Source organism: Eucalyptus grandis, chromosome 5, assembly GCF_016545825.1.
Source record: "Eucalyptus grandis isolate ANBG69807.140 chromosome 5, ASM1654582v1, whole genome shotgun sequence".
NCBI lineage: Eukaryota > Viridiplantae > Streptophyta > Magnoliopsida > Myrtales > Myrtaceae > Eucalyptus > Eucalyptus grandis.
The window spans coordinates 10687375-10701214 of NC_052616.1; the positions used below are offsets into that span (position 1 = coordinate 10687375).

The following is a 13840-nucleotide window of genomic DNA, read 5'->3' on the forward strand; positions in this document are numbered from 1 at the left end:
GTCCTGGAGGTGGTCGGGCGAGCTCGACGTCGCCAGATCTAGGCGAGGTCGACCTCATCGTGCCTCACCCAGCCACAGTGAGGCTCAGGCCGGCGACGCTCCAGTAAGGTTGTCAGCCCTCATCTGGCCGGTTGCTAGCACCAACCATGGCTAAGGCCGGTGATCGGCCAAAAGGAAAAAGAATAAGAAGAAAAGAAAGAGAATAAGAAAAAAGAAGAGAGAGAAAAATTGATTTTAGAAATTGTTTCCGGAAACAAGAAACTACTTTTTTCCACTTCTTGTTTCTATTCCAAATCTATTTTCGGGAACAAAAAAATGGATTTTTTATTTTCGGAAACAAAAGTTTTACCAAATACGTTTCTATTTTTTTTTCGTTCCCGGAAATAAAAGAATAAAATTTTTGTTTTGGGGAACATAAATTGTTTTTAAAAAATAGGCCTTAAGATTCGGCTAAGAACAAGAAAACGAAAGTCCAAATCTTGGACTTGTTGACCAAACGGCATGGAATTTGTTTACCATGTTGAAATCGGCAATAAAGACGGTCAAACTTGGACTTTACCTTTAAGTTTTGTGTTGAAGTTCGCTTCAGGAAGGGTAATCCTCATCTTGTTTGAAATAGAACAAATATATGGGTTGTTCTTTAGCCACGAGAGAAAAAACGCCATTGTTGTTGATGCATGTAATCTTGAAGTGCCGTCTCCAAGCGAGTGCTTGGCTATGGATTTCTTAGTTGGTTTCATTTGCGCGTTTACACCAAGCAGTATTAGTGTTCAAGCCAATTAAATTTTGTGAGTTTAAGATTTGTGTGTGATTCTATTATAAGATTAAAAGATTATTTCGTGAGAAATTTCGAGGATAAATACTATGTGTGTTATTGGGCATAATTGGGCTTGAAAAATACTAAGATTGTTTGAGTGACTCAAGTGTGGTTGTAATATCTATGTATCGCTTGATCTATGGTGTAATTTATTACTGTTCTCCTCGTGGACGTAGGAATCACGTAAATTTATTGTCCGATCTATTTTTTTTATTCAGTCTATATTATTTTTCAATCGCTTGCTTTTCGTAACAAAGTTGTGCTCCTCCTCCCTAACTCTCTCTCTATCTTGCGCACGTGTGTTGCCACACTTGGATGCCATGGACAATCACTCATCGCATCATGCTTCTCGGTTGAAGTCGAGGATTCTCTCGCTCAGTGATTGTCCTTGTTGAACATCACTCTTGGCCCGCATGAAGTCGGAAATTAGCACCGACTCACAGTGGAAATTCCGGGACCTTCAAGAACCTCCGCTCGCCTATTCACGAGACCTAGGCGATGACTACGGGTGATGACTCATGGTGGAAGTTCCGGAACGAGATCTCGTCGATTAAGGGTGTGTTTCGTGGCTTAGCTGATGGTGACTTGGTCACGCAGATCCGTCACCTTGACGACGACGGTGACAATCGGCTCTCGGTGTTTGCATTGGATGAGGGGGGAGAATGACCGAACGCATTCGGGGACATGGGGTGGCAAGACGAGGTTAGTAGCTGAGATATGGAGGAATTCGACGCTAGCTTCGTTGCAAGAAATGCAGACATGGCCCAAGGAAATGTGAGAAGGCGACTGGCGTGGGAAGGAAAGAGGGCGAGAGTGTGTGATTGAGAGAGAGTCAAAATCGAGCCAAATCGAATGTTAGAAGTTCAATAATGTATTTTGGGTTGGTTAAGAAATAAACTTGAAATCGAACTCAACCGTCAGAAGAAGCTCGTTCTTTCACTTACTACACGATGAAGGGAAACCCGATCAAAAAAGATTCAAATTTTTTTGTTTGGATAAGGTCAGTTTAGTTCGGGTAGTTCTTTTCGACCACCCCATCATTTTATGTTCAAAATGCCACACATTTATAATTACTTCAATTGTAGATAATTTGCGGACGTAAACGATGATTTACAACATGTAAGATAAGTCTTACATTTATAGATACTAACGAATCTAGAGACAATTTATGATTTTAAAACTTATTTCACGAATACGAAATATAACTTACATTATTTTCCATTACGATGCAATAAAATGTTACTACAATTATATTTCGTTAGTAATTATTTAGAATAAGTATAATGACGGTCATAAAGAATTAGTGCTTACTCAATTTACTGATTACAAGGTAAACAACTACTTTGTCACGATCGGTAAGGTAAATTACCTTATCTTGGACTCTCAATAGATATTATTTATTTGCAGGTGGCAACAGTACACTTGGAGTATCAAAACTTGGCACGAAGAGACACTTATGTTAAAAGTTACGAAATGAAATTTAAGTGCCAAAATCGCCATAAAATGGATCAATTAAGTACTAACAGCAAAAAATTCCACCAAATTGTTGACGTGACGATTTTCCAACAAGATAAGTTCAAAACATCATCGTTTTACCTGCTAACGTAACTAGACAAGTGCAAGAACGTTGTCGTTTTACTGATGTGGCTAAATAATTAATATAAATATTAATTAAATTAAATTTAAAACTAAATTTATTTATATATTAAATTTTTTAAAAGAGAAAATGGAGGAGGCAGGCGGCTGAGGGGTAAGCCCTCAATGTGGCCTTCCGGCTGTAGCGGGAAGGGCTAGTGAACGAGGGGGGAAAGGGTTGACCGGAGTCGCCGAGCCCTAGCCACCATCGCCGGTCCTTTCGACAAGCGTGGGGAGGTGGTAGCGAGGGCTCAACCCTCAACCCTCAGCCACCTCTCCTCTCTCTCTCTCTCTCTCTCTCTCTCTCTCTCTCTAAATATAAATATTTTAATTTAATTAATGTTCATATTAAAGTTATAAAAAAAATGTTGTTTTGGTTCTTCGTTGCCAACTCAGCTCTTCAACATGCCATGTAAACGAATTATATTATTAAAAAATTGTCACGTAAGATTTTTAGCAATTTTCGTTGAACTTGGCACTCAAGTGTCTCATATTTAAAAAAAAAGTGACACAGTGTCACTTTCGTAACTTTTGACATTTAAATATCATTTTATGTCAAGTTTTGACATTCCAAGTATCCGGTACCTTTTTGTAGGTACGTTATTCCAATCGAGGATTACCATAAGAAAGGGAAATACTTCTTTCAAAGTGAATTATTTTCTATAATGTGTATAGACCCGTTAAACGGGTGGGTTTGGTCGGGTTTGGGTCAGGTCATAAATGGTCCGACCCAAATCGATTCATTTAATCCATTTATGACCCATTTATTATAGTGCAAAATTTTTCACCCGTACCAAACCCGATTATACCCGACCCATTAAGCTAAACCTAAGAAAACTTATTTCTTATGATTTTTTTTAAATGATATTGCTAAGATACTTGGTGCAACACAAATTTAATGGACAATTTTAATAATTTTTATTTTTTTTTTAAATCGAAATTTAATTTTTTTAAATTGAATTTTTAATAATAATAATAATAATAATAATAATAATAATAATAATAATAATAATAATAATAATAATAATAATAATAATAATAATAATAATAATAATATTTAAGAATATAATTTTTTATTTTCTTTTTCCTTATTCTTTTTTGTTTTCTTCTTCTTTGGCAAGCCGCGATCGGCCATAGGTAGGCTTGAGACTCGGCCGATGCTGGCGAGCTCGAGTCTTGCCAGATTGGCGAGGCTTGAGGCTCGTTGGCGTCGGGCTCGCCTCTTGCTAGATCGACGAGGCTCGAGCCTCACCCGACGTCGGCGAGCTAGAGTCTCGCCCAACACCGATGAGCTCGAGGCTTGCCAAATTGGTGAGGCTCGAGCCTCACTTAGTCGGTAAGTGGCTGTCGTCGTGCCAACCACTAGCTAAGGAAGGAGGAAGAAGGAAAAAAAAAGAAAAAAAGAAAAAGAAAATTGAAATATAAAAAATAATTATAATTTCAAATTTTGTTAAAAAAAAAATATTTTTGTAAAGTTAAAGAGGGAAGAGAGAGATTGTAAGGCTTTAGATGAAAATGGGTTTCAAGTTCAATCCATTTAAGACTCATTAAGACTCATCTATCTTAAGTCTTTAATTATTAAACCCATTTAACTAATTTCTTCAAAAATTAAGTGACATGACCCATTTATATTGGTCTAAAACCCATTTTACCACCTCTACATGCATATTACGTCTTTGTAACTTATATTACTACCTTGAAGATATATTAAATTTTCGATTTTTAGAAGTAATTTACTACCTCACTGGGTAATGTTTACTATAGAACGGATATCACTGCACAATCACCACATAAGTCGCCGTAATCTTGATTGAACCTATAGTTAATACTTTCCTTTTCCTATAAAAATAGAGTTATAGAGTTCGTAATCCGAGGACACTTACACAGTAATTAGCATTAAGTTATAGAATCTATACTCGATAATTGACCTAAACTTTTGATAAATTGGCTGAACTCATTGCAATCTAATTCATACTTTATAAACCGAGAACGTTGACACGAATAAATTTCCAATACCATTGCAATCTTTCTCGAATAATCGCAATGGGGTAATTCATTAAGGTTAATAATATTAGTAAAAATATACTTTAATACTTCGTAGCTTGACTAGAACAACTTCATAATTAAGGATAATACCACAAAAAACTAAGGATGTTAATGGTTCGGTTTAGGTTTTCAAGAAACCTGAAATGAACCAAATCGTTTGGGTTTGCATTAGCTTTGAACTTAATTGCGAGTCGAACTGAAGACTTGATTTAGTTCGATTCGGTTTTTCGATTTTTTTTTTTGGTAATCTTAAGGAGATGGACAATTTTCAATTTGATTTTGAACTGAACCGAAATGAGATTATTTGAATTAGAACAAAAAAGGATTATTTTTTTCATTATTGGAATCGAAACTTGAATATAATTGAACCGAAAATGCACGAAAATTCAGCTCAGTTTTGATTTTGGATCGGTTTCTTGTTCAGTTTTGACATCCCTACTAAAAACTCCAAATTAATACACTAGTACACATTTAGTCAAAATTAATTTGTGTCACAAAAACTCCCAAACTAATTTACCTTGCACCACATTTATCCTAAACAAAAATATACATATGTCCAACATTTACCTCGATGGGATGCACCCGTGCCAAATTTAATGCACCAATTTTTTTTTTTGTCAGTTAATGCACCGATTTAGGAGTATCGGTTTCGGATTTTTTGTTATGTAAAAATAAATTTAGGATAAATGTGGTACCGGGGCATTAATTAGAAGTAAATATGACACGAGTGTATCAGTCTGTGAATTTTTATAATATACAAATTAATTTGAAATAAATATAGTAAGGAATGTATCAGTTATTGTTGGTGACCTAATAATTATTTACCTACATTTGATTGCCGACATTTGATTCGGTTTCCGCAAAAATTCGGCATGAACATTCCCGCCGCGTCGCAAGGTTTAAAGCGCTCTCTCTCTCTCTCTCCTCTCTCGCATTCTGAAATAGCAAGAAGAAGAAGAAGAAGAATCTGCATTTTATTGAACCCTTCATCGTCTGCAACGAAGACACCAACTTCTCTTCTGATTTGGCTCTCTGCTCACTATCGAAAGTTCATACGAGACTTCAGACCACGAGAACAGGAGGCGATCGATCGCTTGCGGGCAAAATGAGAGGCAAAGTGATCAGGCAGAGCTGGAGCTCCAAGTTGAAGAAAGAGTTGCCCATGATCATCTTCGCTTGCTCCTTCTTCTTCCTCGCTGGATTCTATGGCTCCTCTCTCCTTCCTCGGGTCGCTGTTTTGATTATGTGCGCCTGGATTTGCTTGTTGTGTGTTTCTCCAGTGGTGGAAGTGAGTTGAGTTCGTTTTGATCTTGGCGGGAATTAATGATTCCCTAAAACGGATTCGACACTAAAGCGAACCCCTAAAATAAATGCGGAAGATGAGCTCAAGAACAAACATGTATCACCGATCAAAGATACACCACGGAATCGAGCATACTTATTATCCACATATTAAATACCAATGTTAGAATTCGAGGAAGAATCTTGATCCCGTTCGACCGAAGAGCGTACTGTTGCTATTAGGGGAGAAAAACGTTGTCTTTGGGAATGTACTATTCTCTCGCTTCTTCAAGGGAGAGAGAGAAAACGTACGTAATATCGTTTCAAGTGAGTGAGAGATAATTAACTGAACGTACCCCTTGAGAATACGTTATTTCCCTTAAGACGCATTTTCCAAAAGACGTAACCCCTCAACATAAAACGTTTCTCCCAATAGATACAACTCCTCGTTCTAAACAATGTAGACTTTCATATCGCAACTGTTCCTCCATGGGCCCTTATCTTACAGGCTGGGCTTTTAGGCCCAACATGAGCGGATGGGCCCACTTAGGCCCATCAAGTCATAGACTAAACCCATCAGATCTTGTAGGACGCGTCCAGAGCAAAAACAAGGGCGAGAGTTCTCGGATCGGTCAGGGACAAGAGAGACTATGCACTGTTGCCACGTGGAGAGACCGGGGATGATTCTTTCGTTTCAATTCCTTTCCAGGTTTCCATAACTGTTATGAGACTTCTTTTCATTTCTTTTTTTCCTATTTTGTTGGTAGTTGAATTTGGGATCATCTTTCGGATTTTTCGAATTTTTGTGGTTTTGGTCGGATTCATGTTCAATTGTGTGGATTAACGGCGGTAGAATTTTGTGGGGTGTGTGCGTTTTGGGTGGGTCTCTGAACAAAAACAGGACAGATGTTTCTCTTAAATTCTTTTGAACCATATTACGTTTCTTGTTCTTAGAGTGATAAGGTTGCCAGTCTTTTCCCCCATTTATAAGAGAAAAAGTGACGTTGATCAACTTAACATTGAAACAGATCTTGTAGCTACTACAACGTGATACTATGGACACCGGATGAATTAGACTTTTTCTATGCATCTGAAGTTCCTCTACTTAATTTTCTTTTATACCCAATCATGCGTGACGATGCGCATACATTGCAAGAGTAGAATAAGAGGCGGCTTTATTGTGATGTTTGGTTAACGTTTTCTTTCCGAGCAGTTCTGGCATGTTCATAAGTGCTTCTGAAGACAAAACCGGAACCTTGGATATTATTGAAGAGAAAATTGCAAGGGTGACGATGATTCCAAGGGAACATGGAGCTTTTTTTGGGTGATTAGTTTGTAAGTGTGCGATCCTACCTAGCGTCCCTTCTCACAACATGTTGGCTTTCATGGGAAAATTACCAAAAAAAGTCATAATTTATTGTAATTATGTCAATTTATTTTTAAATTTATTTTTTAACTAATTGAGTTTTAAACATTTTGTAATTGTGTTAATTTAGTTCATCCTATCAAATTCGGCTGGCCAATACTGATGTGGACACTTGCTAGTGCTGGCGAACAATTTTTTTTTATTTTTTCCTCTCTCTCTCTCCCTCTCCCTCCCTCCCTCTTGCCGAGGCAATCGGTTAGTGGCGAGCTCGCCTAGCCATCGGCGAGGGCTTGCCTTGCCGCAGCTAGGTGAGGCCGACCTCATCTATATTTGGCGAAAGCTTGCCTCACCTAGCCCTTGGCAAGGTGAGCCTCGTTGGATCTGGGCAAGGTCAACCTTGCACTTATCCGGTGATGGCGAGGTGAGCTCACCATTGGTCGATTGCCTCAGTTCGGCGACTAGCCCTCCTGTCTGGCTAGTCATTGGAGTAAGAGGAAGGAGGAGGGAGGAGGGAAAAAAAGAAAAATAAAAAATTAATAAAAAAATAAAAATATATGTTATTAAAAAATTATCCGCTAGCATCCACATCGAGCTAACCAAACAAATTTGGCTGAATGGGCTGAATTGATACAATTACAAGATATTTACGACTCAATTAGCTAAAAAAATAAATTTAAGACTGAATTGGTAAAAGTGCAATAAGTTTATGACTTTTTTGATAATTTTTCCTGACTTTTACTATTACCCGTACTCTCTTCAGTCACACCAGAGTGCATATGTTCAGATTTTGTATTTGAATGATCTAAATGAACAAAGTGCTCTTTCACCTTGAGCGCTATTGCACAAACCCGATTGACTAGCTCATTTTTCTTTGTCTTGAGTAGCTGTTGTTATGGGTGCAATCGAGGTGAGTTGAGTTGATACAATGCCAAGCTCAAGCTTGGCTCAACTTGCATGCTTGAGTCTCCAAACTTGGTTCAAGCTCAATGGAGTATCAGAATGTAGGCTTGTGCTCAAATAGTTTCCATGTATATGTGTACAAGAGTTAAAATATGTAATTTTAATGACTTATGTGTCTTTCTATAATTAGAAGATATTCTCGAAAAATAATGGAAGCTCAATTAGAGTTGATTACACCAAGGAGCTTGTCAACGACAAGATACTCAATAGCTCTAGCTTGAGCTCTCTAGAAACGGGTGAGCCAATCTTGAGTGATTATCGAGCAAACCTGAGCTACTTATTAGTTAGTAGCTTAACTCAGTTTCACCTCTAGCTGTTGTCTTTATGGCCTACTAGAAGTGAGGAATTCAGGGTAAAAGGTATCTCACCTCATGATCATGAATTGGCAAGATAATTTGCATCTCAACTTTTGAGTTAGATAATGGTATACAGAATGTGCACAAGACCAACTTAAGATATGGGAAGCCAACTTCTTTCTCCGCCTCCAAATAATATACATTCCTCAACCTATTATCTCAACAGAATATATAGTATGGTACTTTTTGCTCAACATGTTATGGTGGTTAATACATAGGGGTGAGCATCGGTCCAGGTGGACTGACCCTGGACCGGCCCAACCCTGCCAATCCTAGTCCGGTTCCCAAGGAGACTGGATCGGTCCTTGATCCTAGAATTCCTGAACCAACCCTGCGCGTATATATACATTTAATATATTATTTATAATTTTTTATATAGAGAAAACCTTAAAATAAATAGCGTTAACAACATTAAATAGTTTTTTAGTGAGGAGTTCAAATAATTTTATATTATTATTTAATAACTTAGATTTTTAATGTTTTTTACAGTGTCAATAGTCATAATTTACAAATGGAGAAAATGTTTTTGTGAGGAGTTCTTACGACGTCCAAAAAGGCATAAACAGCTCCTTATGACATCTTCCTCTAATATTCGTTATCTTCTGTCTTATTTGTCCTCTTAGTCTTCAATTTGCCAAAATTGAAAGAAATAACTTCTCCGCTCACCACTCAACACTCGCATCACTTGCTTTGGATCATTCGTGCCGCTCGCCGCTCGATGCTCGCTTGGCTTGTTGCTTCTCGTTTGACATTCGATGCTCATTTTGTTCGACGCTCACTCCACTTGACCCTCACCGTTTGCCTTTTTTAGCTAATCTCACTTATCATCGAACCAATTGGGTCGGTACAGTCTTCAATTGCCCTTTCAAGGAGTAAAAAAAATGAAATAAAAAATTATTAGTTGGTCTTGAGTTGACCTGGAAACCGGACTGAACCCATTTGATCAATCCAGTCCTCAATCGCTTTTTTAAGAAGTACAAAAAATAAAATAAAAAATTATCGGTTGGTCTTAGGTTGATCCTAGAACCAGATTAAACCCATTGGGTCGGTCCGGTCCTCGGTCACAAGCTCAATAGGGTCAGTTCTCAGTCCTAAAAATTGAGGACCGGTACTATGTGGGTTGGTCCTAGGGTTAAAGGGTGGACTTGCCCAACCCAAACCATGCTCACCCCTAGTGGTTAAATTGTTTATACAATCTAGTTTCCTCATTTGGCTAGAAGGTTTATATTGTCACTAATTATTGATAGAGAAACAAAAATACCCGTTGATAGGTTGTGTGTACAATCTTATTTCCTCTATTAAACTCAAATTGTGATTGCTAGGTTTTAATTTCACTAATCATTTATTGAGCGGGGAAAAGCACATGTTGGGGTTTTATGCCCTAAGTTTGCGGCTCTTCTTCATTCTCAAATAGTCACTCCATGTGATATATTCTCTCTTTTTGGTTAAATTTCTTAGGGTGTGCATGGAAACGTTTCTAAGAAACGTTTCCGGAACACTTCTGTACGGATTCTGTTCCCGGGAACAAAAAAAGAACAGAAACGCGTTTGGTTGCGTTTCTGTTCTTTTTTTGTTTTTTTGTTTCTGGAACGAAATAAGAACAAAAAAAAGAAACAACAATTTGTTGTTTCTTGCTCCAGAAACAAAAACGAAGGAAACGTTTCTTCTCTCTCTTCTTCTTCTTTTCTTCTTTTCTTCTTCTTTTTTTCTTCTTTTTTTTTCTTTCGCCGGTCGCCGGCCTCGGCCATGGCCGGCGACCGGCCGTCGAGGCTCAACCTCGCCGGATCCGGGCGAGCTCGAGCTCGCCCAGCCATGGCAAGCCCGAGCTCGCCCAGCCAAGGCAAGGCTGGCGTTGCCGGCGCGGGCGAGGCCGAGCCTCGCCATGGCTGGGCGAGGTTGCCGGCCTCGTTGGCCGATCGCCGAAGGCCGGTGACCGGCCGAAAAAAGAAAAAATAAAAAGAAAGGAAAAAATGAAAAATAAAATAAAAATGTTTAAAAATTAAAAGAAACAAAAAAAGAATAAAATTTACCAAACGTGTTTCTATTCATTTTTTATTCCCGAACCAAACGTTACCAAACGCGTTCTTTTGTTCAAAAATTGTTCCTCGGAACAGAAACACTTTTTTTGTTTCTGTTCCCTGGAACAAAAAAAGAACAGAAACGTTACCATTCGCACCCTTAACCTTTCATTTTCAGGGATGTTTAAAATTGTTTGGGGATGTCACAATGTTTCAGGCATTCATTGTGTTACGCTACGAGATTGGGCAAAAATATAATTCTCACTGCGATGCATTCGATCCCGCTCAATATGGCCCACAAAAGAGCCAGAGGGCATGTTTGCTACAAAAAAATGCAGCCTCTATTTTTTTGAATATTTACTAATTTGTTGAGGCATGGATGATGATGTCCTTGTAAACATGTCATTAATCCCTTAGAAACCCTTATCATGGAAGTTCGTCAATGAAAACTTAAGATAATGGCAAGGTTAATTATTACCGACAAGGCTCTGAAACACCATATTTTATATCAGTACAACCTATTATTAAGCTAGCTGAGCTCTCCACGGTTCTCTGAAATGGCTTATAGGAGTGGAAAAAAAAAGTTGGTGGTTTTCTCGGATGTATAGAAAAGTGTGTTTTCATGCTCTGTTGGTATTCTTTTCCAGCTTTAAGCTTAAAACTTTTCAATCAATTTCGGTTTTCAGAACATATATTGAAGGTTCACTCGACAATAAATTGCTACAGTCAGTTCAATCTAGATTGATGCCTTCTGTGAAGTGTTTTTTGCTTTAGTTCTCTGACTTTCTTGTTAAATTCTTCCTATCATATTTCATCGATTCGATGGTAAAGAAGCTGTGCATAAGGACGAGGTCCAAGAATACTCATATGTTTACCCTTTTTTCATACATAGTTAGCCACAACATGTACGTTTCAAGAGCTTGAAAGGGTTGGTCATGTTACTCTTGCTCAATCTGAGTGTAGGTTGCCACTTTCTTGCTGTACTTATCTGACGTTGAAGAGGGGGGAGAAATCATGTTCCCTTTTGAGGTATGTCTGGATGGTCTTCTTCCTCTTGAGTTTGGTTAAACCATGTATTCATTTGACTCTGGCATGCAGAATGGTATGAACATGGATGGGACCTATGATTTTAAAAAGTGTGTTGGACTGAAGGTGAAACCACGGCAGGGTGACGGACTTCTCTTCTATTCCTTACTACCAAATGGTACAATTGATCCCGTGAGTACTTCTCTTGTTCATCATGAACTGCGCCTGCTGATATTTTTCTCGCCTTGGAATACTGTCAGTGCTAGATGTGTATTGAATCTCTTAAATTATAGTCAATGTGACATGCCATGCTCCCGGAGTTTTCTACCCCTATTTCCAGTGAATCGTGCTATTGGGAAGAAAACGAAAGTGCTCATCTTAGTAAATCCGTCATCGAGGATCTCCTTAAAGATAGAATATCAGTGCCTGTGCATTTAGATCAATGAAAAGGGGTTGCTTCTGTGATTATCAAGTTGCTGACTTCATAAGAAAATCATGTTTCAGACTATCATTTCAGTTGAGAAAGCGTTGCATAAGTTTCCCTTAGTATTTTCCGGTGCAAGTCTTGTTATCCCAACAGTTGTTATGACACTGAAAGAGCTGAAATATATTCTGCTTAACAATTTCTGTGGTGGCCTTGGCAGACCTCAATTCACGGGAGCTGTCCTGTGATCAAAGGGGAGAAATGGGTGGCACCAAAGTGGATTAGAGACCAAGTGCGAGATGATTAATCGTGCGCATTTTTACAATATTGAGCATAGGCATGTATTAATTATTTAATAAGTCTCAAGAGGATTTTTGGATTAATTAATGCCTCTTTTTCATAAAAATAGCATTTGCTCGTTTATATTTACAGATGATCTCATCCCAAAGAGAAAGTTTCACTGATAATACAAAATAGTTGGGTTTGGGAACTCCATTTTCTGTACTTAATCAAACAGATGACCAGAAAGTAATTTGTGAAGTCTGAAACCAAAAACTTTTGTTTCTCGCCTTTTAGTTTGGGGACCTTCTTGCTTCTTCATTAGACCTTAATATAGCCTTTTTATTAATATTTAAATACAAAGCAAAAGACTGATTTTAATGGAATTTTCAAGTTGAGCTCATGCTTTGATTTGTGATAGACCGAAGCATAAACTTATCTGAAAAAATAAAAACAGGGTGAAGCATAAGCTTAATGTGCACTAGTAAACTCTTAGTGATTGGTCTGTCAACTCTTACTTTGTCATCAAGAACAGATAACAAATCTAATATGGCAAATTTAGAGTGCTCCCTTGGTATCTTTTACATCTCAATGAACATGTCCCTTGAGAATCATCTCGACGGCTAACTTGGAAGGACATTAATCATTGCTGAGAAAAGAGTCCTCGCAGCAGCGAATCTGACGTCAATTCCATCAAAATTGTCTTTTGGCCAAATAATCAATTGAATTGATGCTGTGTTTTATGATGCGACTTAGCACATTGAAGGTACATCATTTATTTAACGAGATTTTAAGAAAAAAACGCTCATACTTTTAAAGAAAGACCACAGCCACACTTGTTACCGTCATCGCGAGCACTCAAACATGCACAAGTAACTTGCAACCACCATGGTCGCGGCTCGAATGAAGGACATCGCGACATTCAGGAAACCTGTAATTCGAGGTCTTGTTTAAGGTCACGACCTCAGATAGCGTCTGACTAGGTGAAGAGAGGGAGATCGCAAGAGGGGAATGACAGAAACAAGAAAGGAAAGAAAAATAAAGGAGGAGAAAAAAAATGTTGCGTTTTCTTCGATCCCACCATGGCTAAAATACTCTCCATTACATTGTTTTAACAATATTAACTTTTGTGGATCCCACTTTTTCTAAGCACTCTTTTTGTTTGATTTTGGTTTCCCTTTAGTTTTCTTTATTGTCTTTTCTTGTGAGTCCCATTTTCATCCTTCGTTACTTCTCTTCATTCCATCTTAATGCCCAATCATGGTTCAAGCCTTCTAGGATCTGTTAAAAAAAGAGAACATTCTATGGTCTGCCTCTATCACTTGTCCTCTAGGTCACGTCGCACTCATTGGCTGTTGAATCCCTAGCTAGAGTTTGATTCCCAAGAACACAACAGACCTAAAGGGTCTTCCATTGAACTTCTTCACGGCAATCAAAAGATGGGGATCCGAACAATTGATGGCAACAGAGTTGCCACGTCACATATGTGCTCGGACTTGAGGGTTGAGTTTGTAATCACATCTTTAGGCCTCTCATTCGTCAGTGATAGTGGCTTGGCGACTAAGATTGGTGTGGAAGTAGAAGAGAACGCAAGGGCGAGGAGGGGCAAATCCTCGCCAATCTTGAGGATGG

At 38.3% G+C, this 13840-nt stretch overlaps 1 protein-coding gene across 1 annotated transcript; it reads left to right on the forward strand.

The window, feature by feature from the left end:
• Positions 1-1315: 1315 nt before the first annotated feature.
• LOC104444148 (probable prolyl 4-hydroxylase 9) lies at positions 1316-12236 on the forward strand. The gene is made up of 6 exons (XM_010057760.2): positions 1316-1455; positions 6993-7093; positions 10695-10792; positions 11443-11508; positions 11578-11697; positions 12150-12236. The coding sequence occupies exons 1-6, from the start codon at positions 1316-1318 to the stop codon at positions 12234-12236; spliced, it is 612 nt and encodes a 203-aa protein (XP_010056062.2).
• The last annotated feature ends 1604 nt before the right edge of the window (positions 12237-13840 follow it).

What these genes read in the sequence shown, in the direction of transcription:
- LOC104444148 (XM_010057760.2), top strand. Translation starts at nt 1,316, where the DNA reads ATGACTACGGGTGATGACTCATGGTGGAAGTTCCGGAACGAGATCTCG. An exon ending in GATTCCAAGGGAACATGGAG is followed by an intron (nt 7,094 to 10,694) that starts CTTTTTTTGGGT and finishes TCACAATGTTTC; the next exon opens with AGGCATTCATTGTGTTACGC. An exon ending in AAATCATGTTCCCTTTTGAG is followed by an intron (nt 11,509 to 11,577) that starts GTATGTCTGGAT and finishes TCTGGCATGCAG; the next exon opens with AATGGTATGAACATGGATGG.